General features: G+C 48.2%; 1 protein-coding gene across 1 annotated transcript; it reads left to right on the top strand.

The window, feature by feature from the left end:
• The first annotated feature begins 1,498 nt into the window (after positions 1-1,498).
• adamtsl4 (ADAMTS-like 4) lies at positions 1,499-17,862 on the top strand. The gene is made up of 13 exons (XM_079749135.1): positions 1,499-1,596; positions 7,386-7,525; positions 8,113-8,317; positions 9,233-9,417; positions 10,424-10,559; positions 11,743-11,985; positions 12,731-12,860; positions 13,184-13,388; positions 14,041-14,214; positions 14,598-14,777; positions 14,954-15,133; positions 15,296-15,443; positions 15,698-17,862. Exons 1-13 carry the CDS (start codon positions 1,560-1,562, stop codon positions 15,826-15,828), a joined length of 2,094 nt encoding a protein of 697 aa, XP_079605261.1. The 5' UTR covers positions 1,499-1,559; the 3' UTR covers positions 15,829-17,862.
• Positions 17,863-18,149: the final 287 nt, after the last annotated feature.

The following is an 18,149-nucleotide window of genomic DNA, read 5'->3' as shown; positions in this document are numbered from 1 at the left end:
TTCACTATAGATGCTTGATCTCATGGGAACTTGAGTTCTGCTTGGGTGCATGAGTATGTTAATGTATGTGGGCGAGCCTGTGTGTGTGTGTGTGTGTGTGTGTGTGTGTGTGTGTGCGTGTGTGTGTGTGTGTGTGTGTGTGTGTGTGTGCAAGTGAGAGAGCTTCTCTGGATTAGTTTTTGTCTTCCCAGATGCGTGTCTTCTCCTATGTCCAGCTGTTTGCGACAGCTGTGTTACTGAGTAGATTGTGTGTGTGTGTGTGTGTGTGTGTGGGTGTGGGTGTGGGTGTGTGTGGTGTTTCATTGGTCCTAGGAAAGAAAAAGAATAAAATGTAAGAAGGTCTGTCCGTTACCAAGGATGATTTGAATCATCCAAATGTCGATTTGGGAAAAATGTTGATTATGAAACTTTGTGTGTGTGCTTGCGTGTGTGCTTGGGCGTGAAGGGGTCAGATGAAGCACACACACGCACAGTAGTGTGCACACATGCGTCTTAAAGGGAGGAGGATGTAAATTCAGAGAATTATAGCCGTCTAGGTAGACCTAAACAGAGGGGGGGGGGGGGGGGGGGGGGGGCAGCCCTACGTCTCCCAGGACGTTTTACTGCAGGTCTGCTTCAACTGTTTCCACTACGCTGGGGCTAAGACATCACTGAGGTCACCACACTGACACGCACGTATATGCACACATACACACATACACATACACAGGCGCACACGCACACACACACACACACACACACAAACACACACATACACACACACACACCCACACCCACACACACACACACACACACAATATTTAATACAGTGTCTGTTATAAAACTCAGACTTATACACAGACATACACACACATTCCCACACTCACTAATTCAAAGTATTCACAGTGACACGCAGGCACACGTGCTGATATGTGTGTGTGGCGTCCAAGTGAAAGTGGAGCGGCAAGCAGGGTGGATTTACGTGTTTGTAACCAGTTCCAGAAAATCTATTATTTCCATATGCTCTCCCTCGCATTGCTTGCTCCCTCACAAGACTGCCAAACGCAACCCTGAGCCCTGCGGCGGGGGTCAACGTGTTGCTGATGTGTGTGTGACTGCGGGTGCGTGTGTGTGTGTGTGTGTATGAGATTTCAAAGAAAGATAGACAGCCTATATATAAACACATGGATCGTCATGTGGACAATTGTCTCTCTGTGTCTCTCTGTGTGCCGGTGTTTCTCCGCTGTGTTTCCCGGTACACCCAGCACCTCCCACCACCTCAAGGACTTGGGGACAGAGAACCCCCAGTCCAAACTCCCAGTGGTTTGATGAGGCTTCATTGTGTGCCTGTCATGAAATCTAATCCTTTTCTGTTCTTCTTCCATCACTGTCTCATCATATATCTCACTTCCTCTCCCCATCTCTATCCTCCCATCTCTCTGTCTCCCCCTCTCTCTGTCTCCCCCTCTCTCTGTCTCCCCCTCTCTCTGTCTCCCCCTCTCTCTGCTCACCAGGTGTGTGCCGGCTCCGCACCGGACCCCAGGGCAGAGCAGTGTGCAGCCTTCAACACGCATGAGTTCATGGGTCGCCTGTATGACTGGGAGCCCTTCACTGAGGGTGAGGAATGGAGACACGCACACACGAACATACACACACAACCGCACAACCACACACACACACACACAAACACACACACAAACAACCACGCAACCACTCAACCACTTACACAACCACACACCCACACGCATACACAACCACACACACATGCACACACACACACACACACACACACACACAGAAACACACACACACACACACAAAACTACAAAAACACACACACCCACACACCCACACAACCACACACACATGGATTGGATCAAGCAGGGTATACAGTTACTCTGTGGGGAAGACGGTGTTGGGTTATGTAACAATTCATTGCATGGCATCGCTACATCGTGAACCAGACACTTTTATTTCAAAGCGCAGAGCGTATGTGTAGTCCCACTCTAATGTACAATGTAGCAAATCTTTTTAATGAGCAATGGTCCAAAAATCAGGGTTGTTAAGATCACAATCTGAACGGTCAGATTGTGATCTTAACAACCCAGATTTTTGGACCATTGCTCATTAAAAAGACCATTGGTCATTCAAAATAGTGGATCGCAGGCCTGCGAGTAAAATGTAAAGGCGTTCATTTGTAGTGTGTGTGGGGGTCTATTGCACCTGTGTGTGTGTGTGTCCACGTGTTTGAATGCTACAGTGCTTACTGCGGCTATTGGCCGGTCTCCAAGCCAACCGCGATCTCTGCTGCTAATGGAACAGCCAAGCCCTAGCCTATAGGATAGTATAGAGTAGTGTGTTTGTGTGTGTGTGTGTGTGTGTGTGTGTGTGTGTGTGTGTGTGTGTGTGTGTGTGTGTGTGTGTGTGTGCGTGTGTGTGTGCGTGTGTGTGTGTGTGTGTGTGTGTTTGTGTGAGTGAGTGAGTGTTTGCACATTTGTTTGAAAGAAAGAAAGAAAGAAAGAAAGAAAGAAAGAAATAGAGACAGTCCTAGAGCCAGAGCGAGGAGTGTTGAGCTGGGTGTCTGTTATTGTTCGTATAACAAAACGGTCTTGCTTCTTTTCTTTTTCCCCCTCATCCCTCCATCGTAACCCTTTCTCCGTTGTGTCCTGCCAAGGCGCTCTCCTCCCTGCTCCCTCGCTGAGCACATGGATTCCTACCCAGTGAGATAGTGAGGCGGCTCGGATGGACAGAGAGACACAGAACACATTGAAAAGGGACAGAGAGAGAGAGGAGGGAAGGAGTACAAACGGGTGATAGCTGATGGGATCCAAGTTCTTTGTCACATTAAAGGGACATTGAGTGCTTGCACGTGTGTGAGTGAGCGCATGTGTGTTTGTGTGGCTCTGACTTGTCGGTATTTCTATTTATGTGTGTGTGTTTGTGTGTTTGTGTTTGTGTGTTTGTGTGTGTATGTGAGTGGGGGGGTGTGTGTGTTTGCCTTTGTGACAGTGTGTATGTGTGCTTCAGCCAGTTGTTTTGGTAAAGTGCCCGATAGTTCAGTGCGACCTAGATTGTCTTTGTTTTCCAGCCCCACAAGGGGTACAGAGAAACGGTAAACAGAGGAATGAGAAATTCTACAAAGATGAGAGAGAGAGAGAGAGAGAGAGAGCGAGAGAGAGAGAGAGAGAGCGCTTTAAACTCATGGACACTAGGGAGGGGGGGGGAGAGAGGGAGAGAGAGAATGGATGTTGGAAGGGTTACAAAACATAATAATATTACGTACACATGCCTTTTTGTTTTTGTGTATGTGAGTGTGTGTGTGTGTGTGTGTGTGATTATATGTGCGTTTGTGTGTGACTTTTATAAATGTATGCATGGAGGCATTTGACTACAGATGGGGGCTTGACAGATCTTGAAGACTGCCGCGGAAATTGCCTAATTTGTTTGAGTGTGTGAGCGCAATGGTACGTGGGTGCGATGCCATATCAGCTGGATCTTGAGTAAATCAGTTCCTCCTGTCCAACCCTAGAGCTATAAATAATAGATGGTTAACATGGCACAACCGAAGCCGTGTCCACAGAGGTCAGAGCGGAGCCAGCGCTCCTGGGAGTGAAGCTACATTCTAGTTGGTTCTACAAGCACACAAACCAAAAATAAATGTGTTTGTATTGTTTCATCCAAACAGAGCGGCCTTGGCCTCGGCTCTAGGTGAAGGATGCCCGGTATCTGTGCCAGGATTCCAGGTCAGGCTATCGGGCCGGAGACAAGATGTCTGCCTAAACATGAAAACACCCAACCCTCAACATCTGTGAGGGTTAGACAGAGAGGAGGGGGGGGGAGAAATAGATGCATGAATGCCATGGGGTAGTTGGATGGATAGATTGATACGATATGATGTGAGAATAAATGGATGGATATTATGAGAATGGACTATTCTGGTTTGGTATGTAGGGTACTTGATGGTTTTTGCCTTCCTTTCTGGGAATACCCTAGAGGCCCTGTCCTTGAGTGAAGCCAGGGATAGAGGAGGGGAGATTGATAGTGGGAGAGAGACAGAGAGAGAGAGACAGAGAGACAGAGAGAGAGCGCGAGGGCTGGGGGGAGAGTAGCAGGCACAATGGCAGCGAGTGGACCTCAGACAGGGACTTCCAGGAGACATGACATCCCTCATGTTCCCGTGGGACACTCCCTTTGGGCAGCGGTCCAAACGTGCCTGCTCTTGCTCCCGCTACCGGGACACTCTCTGGGTGAAGGCCACCACAGTGATTGGTGGTGCACACAGCAGATCCAGGAAGGGAGGGTCGCCCCCCCCATCAGCAGGGCTCAAGGCTGACTGTATGGGCGGCAGTGAGAGAGAGAGAGAGAGAGAGAGAGGGCTCTCATTCACAGCGCTAAGTAAACCACGTCGCTCTGTTTACTCCTGGCCCCGCTCTGGCCTGGCCTGCGTCCAGACCCCTCTATCGGGGTTCCCATCAGCACACAGCGCTGTGGAGCAGGTTTGTGTAGCTGATGTACAGCTGTGGTCATCTGTTTAGATGTTCCCGGGCTGCTGCACCAGACCACCGCTCCGTGTTCTCAGTGTGCCGCCTGCTGCTGCGGGTCCCACCGCCGCAGCTGCTGAGCCCCAGACCCGGGCTCCCTCCAGACCAAGGGACCCGGAGCGTTTGATCAGTGTGGGGAGCCGGGACCGGTGCCCTGTGCCGCTGGTAATGCAAACAACAGCCGGTCCCCTGCCGGCGGGTCAGGGGCACTTTGAGCTGAAAACAGCCTTGCTGCGGCCAGGCCTGGCTGGGATTGATAGTAGTTGATGATAATAACATCATGCAGGGGCTTGTAATGCTGGTTATAAGTGTAAGGCTCCCTCTCCCTCTGTATCACTCCCTCACGCGCTCTCTGTGGGAGTTTGTTTAGGCGTTGAGATAGCAGGGCAGCATACTGTATTTAGGCTGCACATCTTCCACTGTCTAAGCTCTAGGAAAAAGCCTGGGAGAGGGAGAGAGACACAGAGGGATAGATGTACACTATATATATATATAGGGAGATACTGTGAAATATAGACTAAGATATATAATATTGTAATAATATTAATAATAAATAATATTGATAATATTAAAGGGATGAATATGTGTAGTGAATTGCTATCAGGGTATTAACGCTGCATATTAAATCTTGATCTAGGGTCGTTCTGTGCTCTACAAAGTGATTGAAACATACAATACATAGACACACACACACCAACACACACACACACACACACACACACACACACACACACACACACACGTGCATGCGCATACACTTAGGGTGTGTGCGAAAGGATTTTGGAAAAGAGAGGCCAAGAACTACATCATAAATTGAAAATGGCATTTAATTGAGCAATAAGGAGGAATCGTTGAGCAATCAAACAGAAATTCTAGTAGAGAGAGAGTCTGAGAAAGTTGAAGTCTTCTGTCATTAACTCCTTCATAATGTCTAGCTGACAGAGCCACCCTGGGCCAGGGGAGGGCAGGGGAGAGAGTGTGTGAATGCTGCCCCCTCCTCCTAATCTCTCTCTTTCTCAGAATCGCTCTCTCCCTCTCAGTATCTCTCTCCATCTCTTTCTATACCCGAGTGGTGAAAGATTGAAACAAAACAAATGTAGCAGACAGAGAGACGTTTTTGAAATTATGATTGTTTGATATGTATCCTTTATTTTTTGAATACACATTGATTAGATAAATATCCACACATATACACGTTGATTTATTATATACTGAACATAATGTGGAGATCGCTTTGATAAGCATATTTTATTTGTTACATTCACAATCACATTCAAAACCTTTGTCTCACCAAAGGTGTTTAACAACACCATTATTCTTGCCATGTTTAAAATTCAAACTCTACACAATGTTTGACAGGAGTGCACAAATATCTGGGTTAGGTTATCTCATTCACCTCTGTTCCCGAACAAACATACAGCCACACCCACTCGCACACACACAAACACACACGCACACACGCGCACACACACACACGCACACACACACGCACACACACACACACAAAAGCAAACACGCAGGCACACACACAAACAGACACACACTGGAACTTCTTCAGGGCATTAACCCCTGTGTCATCCCCCATCCGTTGTCATTCCTCAGAAAGAGGAAGAGTGGAGCCATTCAGTGTCCCTGTCTGCCCTTATCTCTGTGTCCATCTCACGCCATCCATCTGTCTGTCTGTCTCTCACCACTCTGTCTGTCTTTCTCTCTCTGCTCTTTCTCTCTGTCTCTCACCATGTGTGACTCACTGTGTGTGAGTCTGTCTCACACATTCTCTCTCTATCTTTTCTTCACGTGTAGAAATATTAGACTTTCCTTTTTCCCCAGAAGACGTTTAATTTCCTGCCTCTTCTCCTCTTCTCTCTCTGTTGTTTATTTCCTTTTCACTTTTTGTTCTCCTATCTTTCTTGCTTTATCTTGTTATTTCTCTCTTTCCTTATCTCTCTCCCTCCTCTCTCTCCATCTCCTGCGTGCACCTTCCTGCCCTCTCTCGCCCCTCCGCTCTGCTGGAGAGCGAGCCTCTATGGGGTCGGGTCGTGGGGGCTCCTCACCGCGGCCCCGCACCGCGGCCCAGTCAGGCTCTGCCCATATATCTGCTCTCCCCCCGGGGTCGACTGATACACCTCTCTGCTGACTTTATGTGTCCTGTGGACGTCCACTAGCGCCCTTGAAGTGCACTCTAGTGGGATGGGGCTGTGGAGGTGAGGTGAGCCCCTCTCACCTTTCTCTTCCCCCGTCCGTCTGACTGTCGGGGGGGGGGGGTTGTTCCTGAACACATGGGGAGAAGCTCATCGCTCGGCCAGACGCACACCCAAACACCCGTGCGCACACAAACACACACACACACACACACACTTACAGTAGCTCTCAGGTTTATACAAACGCACACTCACACAAGCGCACATGTTCTCAATCTCTACAGTACCCATGGGACTTCTAATGCGCACACACACACACACAAACACACACACAAATACATACAAACACATACGTTCACACTCAAGATAGCCCTCATGCTTACACTCACACACTCTCACTCACATCTTCTCAATCTCTACAGTAGCCCTGGGCTACTAATGCACACACAAACACACACACACACACACACACACACACACACACACACACACACACACACACATACGTTTAACATATGCTTGTAAATGTAAAAATATGCACTTTAGAAGAAACCTCATCTGTTACTTCCTTAGTGCGCGTGTGTGTGTAAAGCTGCCAGTCTAATAGACTCACATCTCCCCCTCTCTCTTTCTCCCCCCCCCACTCTCTCTCTCTCTCCCTCTCTCTCCCTCTCTCTCTCCTTCTCTCTCCCTCTCTCTCTCCCTCTCTTTCCCCCCCCCCCAGTGGGTCTGGACAAGCAGTGTGAGCTGACCTGCAGGCCGGTGGGCTATCGCTTCTACGTGCGTCAGGCAGAGCAAGTCCGAGATGGGACGCCCTGCCTCAACCTCACCACAAACGACCTGTGTGTCGGCGGACGCTGCCTGGTGAGTGTGTGTGTGTCTGTGGGTGTGTGTGTGTGTGTGTGTGTGTGTGTGTGTGTGTGTGTGTGTGTGTGTGTGTTTGGTGAGAGAGAGAGAGAGAGAGACATGGTTGAGAGAAGAAGAGAGAACTCTGCCCAGATTCCTGGTCTGCAGCTGAGGTTCAGTCCAGGAGCTTCTGCCAGCAGTGGAACTAGATCCTTGATATACGCCTGGCATTAATCTCCAGACCAGAGTGTTTGCTCTGTCTCTGTCTCTGTCTCTGTCTCTGTCTCTGTCTCTCTCTCTCTCTCTCTCTCTGTCTCTCTCTCTCTCTCTCTCTCTCTCTCTCTCTCTCTCTCTCTCTCGAGACTCTTGTTCACTGTTCTCAGTTGTTCCGTGGTGCTTGCCTGGGATCGTTACAGTAGTTAGCGTGCTATGTAAACATTGTTGATATAAATGTTGGCAATTGGAAACAAATGTCAACAATAGACAAATAATAAGAACTACTCTGTATTATGTGTCAGTGCAGTACTCCCCTCGATTATTGTGGGGCTCACTCATCCATTCTCTCTCTCTCTCTCTCTCTCTCGCTCTCTCTCTCTCTCTCTCAGTCGGAGGGTTGCGACGGCGTCCTTGGCTCTGGTGCGGTGATTGACAGGTGCGGGGTGTGCGGTGGGGGGGAGCGCACGTGCCGCAAGGTGTCCGGGAGCTTCCGGAACACCACGGTTCCCCTGGGTTACCACAAGATCCTGGACATCCCCGCTGGGGCCACCTTCATCAACATCACCGAGAGACGCTCCAGCCCCAACTACCTGGGTGAGGCCTGGTGGACCATCCAACCACGCGCCCACACACATGCATACACACACACCCATATGCACACACACACACACATGCACATGCCCACACTGTCATGCACAGACACACACACACACACACATATGCACACACTGTCATGCACACACACACACATGCACACACACATGCCATATACCGGCTTGGATGTCATATGCATACACTCACACACACACACATTCACATACACACACACACACACACACACACACACACACACACACACACACACACACACACACACACACACACACACACACACACACACACACAAACACACACACACACCCCAAACCAAACTCTCTCTATGTAAATACATGGGCAGTCTTGGATTATACTTGCTGATTGTCTGGCTGAAGCAGTTCAAACGAAGTGTTGGCGAGGAAATCCTCATTTGGGGAAGAGACTTGGCCAGTGATTATGTGAGCACTGGCTGGAAGCGACTGTACACATTCTGCGGCCTAACAGCGTTTGGGGAGATAAAGCCAGTATTGTGTTTGAGACCAAAGGGGGCCAGCAAAGTTGGGATTTGTGTGTGTATGCGTGAGTGTGTGTGTGTGTGTGTGTGTGTGTGTGTGTGTGTGTGTGTGTGTGTGTGTGTGTGTATGTGTGTGTGTTTGCCTGTCTCTGGCCTGGTAATGAGACGGCACTCATGCACTCGTCTGTCTGTGTTTGTTTTTCTGGGGGTGTGTTTGAGCCTATTGGGGCTTCCAGGGAATTCGCTGCCCGGTCGACCAAACGCGAGTTAGAATAAGTAAAGAAAACTAACCAACGACCCCTGCTGCTTCCCTCTTACCCTCTACACACACACCTCCCCTCCCTCCCTCCCTCTCTCCCTCCTTCTCTCCCTCCCTCCCTCCCTCTCCCCTTCCCAAGCCATGAGAAGTGGTACTGGGGTATCGGTGGTGAACGGCCGCTGGGCGGTGGACCCTCCTGGGGAGTACCATGCCGGGGGCACCAGCTTCACCTACGCCCGACCCAACACGCAGATCGAGGGGCAGGAGGAGATGGGAGAGACCCTGACCGCGCCTGGCCCCACCACCACCCAGCTGCAGCTCTATGTGAGTGGAACATCTACTGTACATGCTCTACGCTATACATGTATACTAGTTACATCATGAATAGGGTGCATTTTAGAATGTATGTTTATGTATAGGACATGCACAAACACATGCGAGCAGTGCACAAGCATACACACCATCGCAAACAACGGACCTCCCCCCTAATGGCCTTGCCCTGAGCCCTGGTGGTCCGATGTGTGGACAGGCCGGGATCACGCGGCGTCCCCCTGGGTTCAGCCTGCCTCAGCCAGGGCCAAGGCAGGCTGATACCATGGGCCCGCAGGCTAGCGCCTTATTGAAGCGCAGGGTTCATGCTGGGCTTTAGAAGAAAGTAAATATAACATAGCAGGCTTCTGAACCCCCCTCCCAGAGTCAGATCTAGATGAGTCAGTGGCATTCAGCAGGAGGCTGGTTAAGACGTCAGAATATGAGATTAGAATAGCATAGGCTGTCGCCACCTGACCCCCTTGCTAATAGAGGCTTGTTACAGCAAGGGGGGAAACACAGGTTAATTATAGGTTGGTTTCATGTAGGCATGCCAGTGCACCAGTATAGACAAGGTTTTTTACAGGTGCTTATGCTTGAGGCTAATGTTAGCATGAGGGGCTATTGTGGGGTTGACAAGCTAATGTTAATAAGAGGCACTAAGATTAGCATGAGGGCCTGACATTTCGGGGAGCTGCTTGGACGTCAACAAGTCAAAGATCTCTGTTGTTCAGTTTGGATGAACCTGATCAGTGGTCATGTGATCCAAGCCATAGATTTCAACCAGATCCACATAACACACGTTTGATTCAGTATCAGAGAGGACAGGACAGCCTCCACTCCCCTCATTCCCAGGGCCTGGCTCCTCACCCCGGCCTCCACAAGGTCTGAGGCACCGTCAGACGAGAACCATAGCAACCGGACCTTAGATCAATAATGGAGCCAGTGAAAGGGAAGACGAACGGCCTGCATTCCTGGGTCGGACCGCAGGGCGTCGCCATCACACTGTCTCTATCCCCAGATCATCTTCCACCGGCAGAACCCAGGCATCGACTACGAGTACCACCTCCCCGTGGAGCGGGCCGAGCGGGAGAGGGAGAGGCCCCGGGAGAGGGAGGGGCTGCGGGAGGGGGCCAGCTCGCCCCTACGCAGCGCCGGTGAGTCTAGTGGTCGGAGTCTCCATCCATCCATCGCTCTGTTAAACAAACTTCACAACCAACCTTAACTCAACCATTCCCAGAGATTCCCTCCTTTTCACACTTTTCACACATAAACATACCATCAGAACAATAGCATCTGTCATAGTAGGCGGAGGGGTGTCCTTGGTTTTGATTTAGGTTTGGTGTACATCACATGATGGAGTCCTTTCTAGGAATAAGCTCTAAACCAAACACAAGAGCAGAGCTGTATTATGCTTCAGCTATGCAGGCGAGGCTAATTAAACACAGATTCCTCGATGACTGACATGTTTATGGTTGACAGTTGGTGTGTCATAGGTCAAGATAGGCCTGCACAAACACACAGATGTGTGTGTGTGTGTGTGTGTGTGTGTGTGTGTCTGTATGTGTCCACGGTGTGTGCCTATGTGTGATGTGTGTGCTTAAGTTACTATAGTTGTGAATAGGGTTCGATTTTTACGCATGCTTGTTGTGTTTCTTTGTGTGGTGGTGTATGTGGGCATTTTGTGTGCTTGCAAGGGTGGAACAGAAATGTTGGTTTTATTTAATTATATTCTGGGTTACAAAACATCAACATCCCCTCATCCCCTCACCCCCTAAAGTTACCACTTTAAAGGGTAAACATTTCCAAAGTAGTAAACCATTTGTGTGAATTTGAGTTTGTTTGGATGTGTGTGTCTTGGGGTGTGTGTCTGTGTGTGTCTCTGTGAGTGTGTGTTTGTGTGCATGCGTGTTTGTGTGTGTGTGCGCATATCTTTTTGTCTGTGTGCTTGTGTGTATTTTCTTGCCTTTGTGTGCATGCGTGTTTGTGTGTGTGTGCGCATATCTTTTTGTCTGTGTGCTTGTGTGTATTTTATTGCCTTTGTGTGTGTGTGTGTGTGTGTGTGTGTGTGTGTGTGTGTGTATGACAGGGTTTGTATGTCACAGGCTGTAAACGGCTTGTCTTTGACCTCATTGTTACATCATGTGTTGATCTGCCACTGAGTCATCACCACTTCTTATTTTTCTCACATTCTTACATTAAGTCGCTCATTCAATCAGTTTCTCTACCTCTTCCCACCCTCTGTCGTTGACAATCCAGGCTCCTCACCATGGGGCCCCTCACGTGTGACCCCTATAATTACCCGCTTTATTTGACTCCCTCTATCTCTCTGTCCTCCAGGGTCCATCACGGTATCACTGGAAGAGCCCGCTCGTCATCCGGTGTCAGTCCCCTTGTTCCCCTCCTCCTCCTCCTCCTCCTCCTCCTCACACGGGTGGTCCCCCGAAGCCTCCCGCCCTCGGGGCTCGGCACCGCAGCGGAACCCCCGCATCCCCCCGCGCACAGATCTGCCCCTCGACACGCAGTCGCCCTTTGTGTGGCGCCGGGGCGAGCTCACCGAGTGCTCTGCTTCCTGTGGCAAAGGTCAGCATCCAGAGAGCTTTGAGCTGCTCTGAATGGGTCTCTGCAGTCTCAGTTCCTGTAGTCCCATAGTAGTCCTGTGCTCTGGTCAGCCCTCATTATGCGCTGTAGAATGTCACCCTCTTGTGGCGGCCAGGCGTTATTTAGCGAAACAGTTATCCACCGTATTTGTATGTGTTAGACATGGTGAACAACATAATCCTGTCCAATCCTTTCCGGCTCTTTAGCAGCTTAGTTTGGTCAAGCGTTTGCCTTAGTATGATGATCGATGTTTTTTTTCTTTAAAGACCATGAGACCACAAATCTGTACCCGTTAAGGGAGACTTTTCCGTCCCTCAATTCCAGGAAGGTCCAAATTATTCCTGATAATAATATGGCGCTTACTCTACAGACTCTGATTTTAGGAAAGTCAGTTTAACGTATATATATATATATATATATATATTAGTGTTGTAAATCACTAACTTTTTTTGCTCCGATTAATTATGATTAATTGCTTTTTTCCTTCTTGTAATTGAAGATTGTATTAATGGATATTTAAATCTAAAATGGTGTAATTAATGTAGAAACAACATAAATGAACTATTTAAAGAGCCAGTGAACCCAAAACCGATTAAAATGTGGTACTTTGTCTTATATGATCCATTTTGCCGTACAGGTTAACAAACCAGTTGCCCGTCTAGTTAATCACCTGATGACGGTGATGCTTGATCTCGTCGTTACTCTTACTCTCTCTGATTGGCTGCAGGTTCACAGCACCGGGTGATTCTATGTATCAACCGCTTCACCGACCAGGAGGAGTCAGACAGGAAGTGCGATTCGGCCACCAAACCCGGCCCCGAGGACGAGCCGTGCAACGTCCAGCACTGCCCGCCGTTGTGAGTACCCACACTAGTTCTACAAAGTATAGAACACCATTGTTCTGAAAGAAAAACATTTTGTTATATTGACCTCTAGGAGAACTAGATAGACTCATCCTAAATCACACATTTGGTCATTCATATCAGGGGGATGTTAATGCAAAATATTAGAATATTAAAACAAGCCTTGCTTTTGGGATCAAATCTCGCATGCTGCAACGACTTATTCACGTATCCTTGCTCATGTTGTCGATGCATACTGCATTAAAACAACCAAATAACTGTCTGCATCACTGCCCCCCCCCCCCCCCCCCCCCCTCCATCACCCCTCTCTGAGCCAGCTGGGAGGCGAGTGGCTGGTCCGAGTGCAGCGTGTCCTGCGGGCCGGGCGTGCAGCAGAGGCAGCTCCAGTGCAGGCAGCGGTTTGGGAACCGCTCCACCATGGTGCAGCCCCAGCGCTGCACGGCTCTGCCCGCCCCAGAGGCCTCGCAGGCCTGCCAGCTCAGCCTCTGCTCCCACTGGGAGGTGGGCTCCGACTGGGGCTCGGTCAGTACAGACAGCCTGTGTGTGTGTGTGTGTGTGTGTGAGTGTGAGTGTAAGGGCTGCATAATTAGGACAGAAAAAACAATTGGGATTATTCTGCCAAAATGGTGATGGGGATTATTCCTTGCGATGAACAGATGAACGATTGATTCTATTCTCTTTTGCCAGTATATAGAAAACCATGAGAATGAAGCAAGTGCTGAAGTGTAATGGTTTATTATTGGATTTGAAGATATAGACATATAGATACATAGACACAAAGATGTATGGATGCATGAATGGATCACAGGACAGACAGAACAACAGGCTGACATTTCTCTCTCTCTTGGTCTCCATGTGTGTCTTGTCTTCCCTCTCTCTCTCTCTCTCCTGGTCTCCCTTTGTGCCTTATCTCTCTCTCTCCTCTCTCTCTCTCTCTCTCTCTCTCTCTCTCTCTCTCTCTCGCTTGGATTTCCCTATGTGTCTTGACTTCTCTCTCTCCTGGTCTTCCTGTGCGTCTTGTCTTCTCTCTCTCTCTCTATCTCTCTCTCTCTCTCTCTCTTTCTCTCTCTCTCTCTCTCTCTCTCTCTCTCTCTCTCGCTCACTCCTGGTCTCCCTGTGTGTCTTGTCTTCCCTTTCTCTCACTGTCTCCGTGTCTCTCCTCTCTCTCGTTCAGTGCTCAGTGGACTGTGGCGTAGGCAGGAGGCTGCGGAGCGTGCGCTGTGTCAGTGACCATGGTAACGAGGTCCATGAAAAAGAGTGCCACTCCAGGCTCCGCCCAGAAGGAAGTGAGGACTGCAACATGGGGCCCTGTGTCACCAACTGGTACTTCACCGGTTGGGCAAACACTGTAAGTTACAAAGAATACAAACCATATACCCATGCAAACAGGCACATTGCCACGAAGCCTGCAAGCATGCGCTTCATTTTCTCATGGACTGACAAACTTTGTACTTCTTACTATCTCTGGGTCATTACTATTAAGCACTTGACTACAGCTAAGATAATGATTAAGTAAAATAAACACTAATCGGGCACGCTGCCCTGTCGTCTAATTAACTTAGTTGTGCAGGAAATGCATGATTTACTGTATTTAGTGCTACTGTATTTAGTTCGTATGCTCTGATGTTCTCAGCCTCGGTTGTAGGTCAATTTGCATAAAGGCACAGTCTCCTAAAGGATGGAAACAGAATGGTCTTGTCAACGCACCCCTTTCCCCCCCATGTCTCCCAGTGTTCGGCGCTGTGTGGCCCCGGGGTGCAGAAGAGGGAGGTGCTGTGTCTGAGCCATGGCGGCGGGAAAGATGGGGGAGTCGGGGGAGACTGTGTGGGGGACAAGCCGGCGGAGATGAAGGCGTGCAACACGGGGGTGTGCAAGCCCACCAGCATGTGGTACAGCAGCCCCTGGACTCAGGTAGGAGAGTGGGGGATTAGGTCATAGTAGTAATACTAACTCATAGTTGTAGTCCATCTTTTTTAAATATCCTTGCCGTTTATAAAATAAATATAAGCGTTTAAATATTTTTTAAACGCTTAATGACTTTGTCAACTCTAAAAGTAACCCACCAACCGACGTTGTTCTGATCCTAGTGCAATGTTGCGTGTGGGAATGGAACCCAGCGTCGAGACATCATCTGTGTCCAGAAGATGGGGAGCGATATCACCGTGGCACCAGCAGGCCAGTGTGCGGAGCAGGCAAAGCCTGCGGCCGTGCAGCAGTGTGAGATGGGAGCGTGTAAAGCCCAGTGGTTCACCACAGAGTGGAGTGCGGTGAGGAGGGCGCTGTGGAGGGCGTAGAGGAGTACAGGGGACATTAGATGAAGAAATTAAGACAGACACCAAATGGAATACTGTTTGATCATTAGGTAACTGCTTTCGGGTAAAGTTTTTTTGTAACCTTATTCATAATCTTGCCCTTCTTTTCTGCTGTAGTGCTCTCGCTCCTGTGGAAAAGGACTTCAGATGAGGGAGGTACGGTGCCTGACGGTGGACAAACAGTACAGCCAAGAATGTGATTTATTCCCCAAACCAGAACAGGAACAATTCTGCAACACCATACCCTGCGGTCCACAGGTTACAGGTAAGTGAGTGTGTGTGTGTGTGTGTGCGTGTGTGTGTGTGTGTGTGTGTGTGTGTGTGTGTGTGTGTGTGTGTGTGTGTGTGTGTGTGTGTGTGTGTGTGTGTGTGTGTGTGTGTGTGTGTGTGTGTGTGTGTGTGTGTGTGTGTGTGTGTGTGCGTGCGTGTGTGTGATGCATGAGTACATCCTCCTTCAACATCAAATATGTTGCATCTCCTCTTGTCCCGCTGACCCGTGTCTCCTGATTCGTCCCCCAGATGAGAACTGCAGGGACCGCCGGTCCAACTGCATGATGGTGGTCCAGGCCAGGCTCTGTGTCTACTCCTACTACAAAACCGCCTGTTGTGCCTCATGTACCCATAATGCCCAGCGTACCAAGAGACACTGAGCAGCCAGGCCCAGGTCCAACAGGGCTCCAGCCTATGTTGGGGTGGGGGCGGGGTCCAAATCCAACCAGATCAAAGCTAAGCAGCACCAGTGACCACGTGCCTGTCAACACCCCCGTCACCAGATGAAACCTTCTGTTGTTCTCCACATTCTTCACGTTAAAGGAAGCGTTGTATATATATAAAGCCACAGAGTCACTTTGAACCACCAATTCCACAACTGTTCCCCTCCGGCCCACTCTCTCTTCAGGACTCTGTCACTAAAGTGTGTGTGCAGCACAATGATCTCCAGTCTGGGACGCCTGTTTGTGTGGATGAGAGTTTTAACAGAAGGTGTTCCATGATCTCAGTGCTCTCCTTTCAACCTCTCACAGCTGCCTTCTTAAAACCAATACCGATACACTCTTCCAGAATATGGGAGTGAGTGATATTTTTGTATAGAGATGCTGAGATTTCAATGTGGCTCCACATTGAGGCTGTGTGACGCCCCAGCCGAACTCCAAGGGTTCATTTGCATATTATATATGTTTACTTTTTTTGCCAAAAATTCTTCTCGCTTGGTGGCCTCCTCAGATTAATGTTTGGAGACATGAACCAAAGGAACGGGCTGTCGGTGTCCGTGGCAGTATCTGACCAAACCCCAGCATGGATCATGATGAGGAGGGCGTTGTAGCACATAGCTGAGCCTCTGCGTGTGATGGGAGGCGGAGGACGTTCTAGCCCATAGCTCTGCGTGTGATGGGGATAATAACTCACAGACACAGTCTCGTCAAGGGCCCCCTTTTGTCCCCAAGGGGCCCTACTCTGTGGGCACGTCAAAGAGGAGATGTTTAGCTTTGAGTTCCTGTCTAGCACAACAACAAAATAGTTACGACGATGAAAAAACATTCGATTATGATTGCAGTCAACTTAATAACAATCGTAAAAACCTCTCACCAATTGACTAATTTGATTGTGATGAAATGAAAGGGCCACAGATGGGCCTGAGGGCCTCTCACCTCATTGTTGCGTGTCCCAGACATGCAAAGCCTTCTCATCGTGTGACTGCCAAGGCAAGGAAAAATGTGACCGAAGAAAAACAATTTCTTCCATTTAGCAGTTTTTTTCTGCAATGTTTTATTGTGGAAATGTTTTATGCTTCCGACATGACCCCTGTAGGACGTCTGTGTAATAACACAGAGACGTTGGAACAAGGAACAGTGTTAACAAATCTGAATTATTAAGCACTTAAGCGATGGTGCGTTAAAGACTGCCTTTTAATTATCATCATCTCTTGGAATATTGCTTTAGTGTTGTCCTTTTTTCTTATTCTATTCTATACTCTCTCTTTCTCTTTCTCTCTCTTTCTCTCTCTTTCTCGCTCTCTCTCTCTCGCTTTCTCTCTCTCTCTCGCTCTCTCTCTCTCTCTCTCTCTCTCTCACCTTCTCACTCTATCTTTCTCTGTTCTTCTTTTCCCTTCAGAACAACACATTTACAAACTCTCACACTCATGCACGTTCATAAAAACTTGTGAGCGACCTGTGTATTTGTGCATATAGTTTATTTTCACACCATGATTACTCTTAAATGTATTGTGTGCTGTTATTGACTGCTGGACACATTTATTATCACATCTAACAGTCGTGTTATATTTCAGAATATGCCTTTAAATGCGAATCAGTCATTTTATTTTGTGTGTGTATTCCCATATGTGTATACATGACGGTGTATGAGTGTGTGTATGTGCGAGTGTGTGTGTCTGTGTGTGTGCGTGTGTGTCTTGTTATAGTGGCCCTGTGAATGTTCATTTTGCGTGTCTAATCTCTTAGTGGAAAAATCTATTTTATATAAAAAATAGAATCAAGGATAGTTATTTATGTATTATTAAAATAACATATTTATTTTTTCCTCTTAAAGAAGGTATAGCAAATTCCTGATATTACTTAGAAGAGTTTATACAATTGTTATTGTTGATGATTGAACAGATTTTATATTATTTGCAAAAACCAAGCACCGCAGTGCAAGAATATGCTACCACAAAGCTTCATTTGAAATAAACCGGCTAAAAATGAATTAAACTGGTGTTTTTTATGTTTGAGTTTCATCAGCTTTGATCGAGACAAAGGACCATTTGTATATGCTTCATTTAATTAATTGAGTTATACAGTTTAAATACATTGGTTTTATATTAATACGATTTGGGTATTGAATCCCAAATCGTATTTTATTGATATAGGATGGTAAATGCTAGACATACGATAAAGGATATTTTTATCACCAACGTGCAAAATAAAACCCAATCTTGCCAGTAGGTGGCACTATAAACATAGCTGAAAGGCTGCAA

Source organism: Pollachius pollachius, assembly GCF_949987615.1.
Source record: "Pollachius pollachius genome assembly, chromosome: 1".
Taxonomy (NCBI): domain Eukaryota; kingdom Metazoa; phylum Chordata; class Actinopteri; order Gadiformes; family Gadidae; genus Pollachius; species Pollachius pollachius.
Note: the sequence above shows the minus strand (reverse complement) of the source record. Positions and strands in the feature narration are given on the sequence as shown.

Excerpts from the sequence above, each read along its gene's own strand:
- adamtsl4 (XM_079749135.1), top strand. The coding sequence starts at position 1,560 with ATGGGTCGCCTGTATGACTGGGAGCCCTTCACTGAGG. Across the intron at positions 7,526-8,112 it reads GTGTCGGCGGACGCTGCCTG|TCGGAGGGTTGCGACGGCGT; the intron begins GTGAGTGTGTGT and ends TCTCTCTCTCAG. Across the intron at positions 13,389-14,040 it reads TGGGCTCCGACTGGGGCTCG|TGCTCAGTGGACTGTGGCGT; the intron begins GTCAGTACAGAC and ends TCTCTCGTTCAG.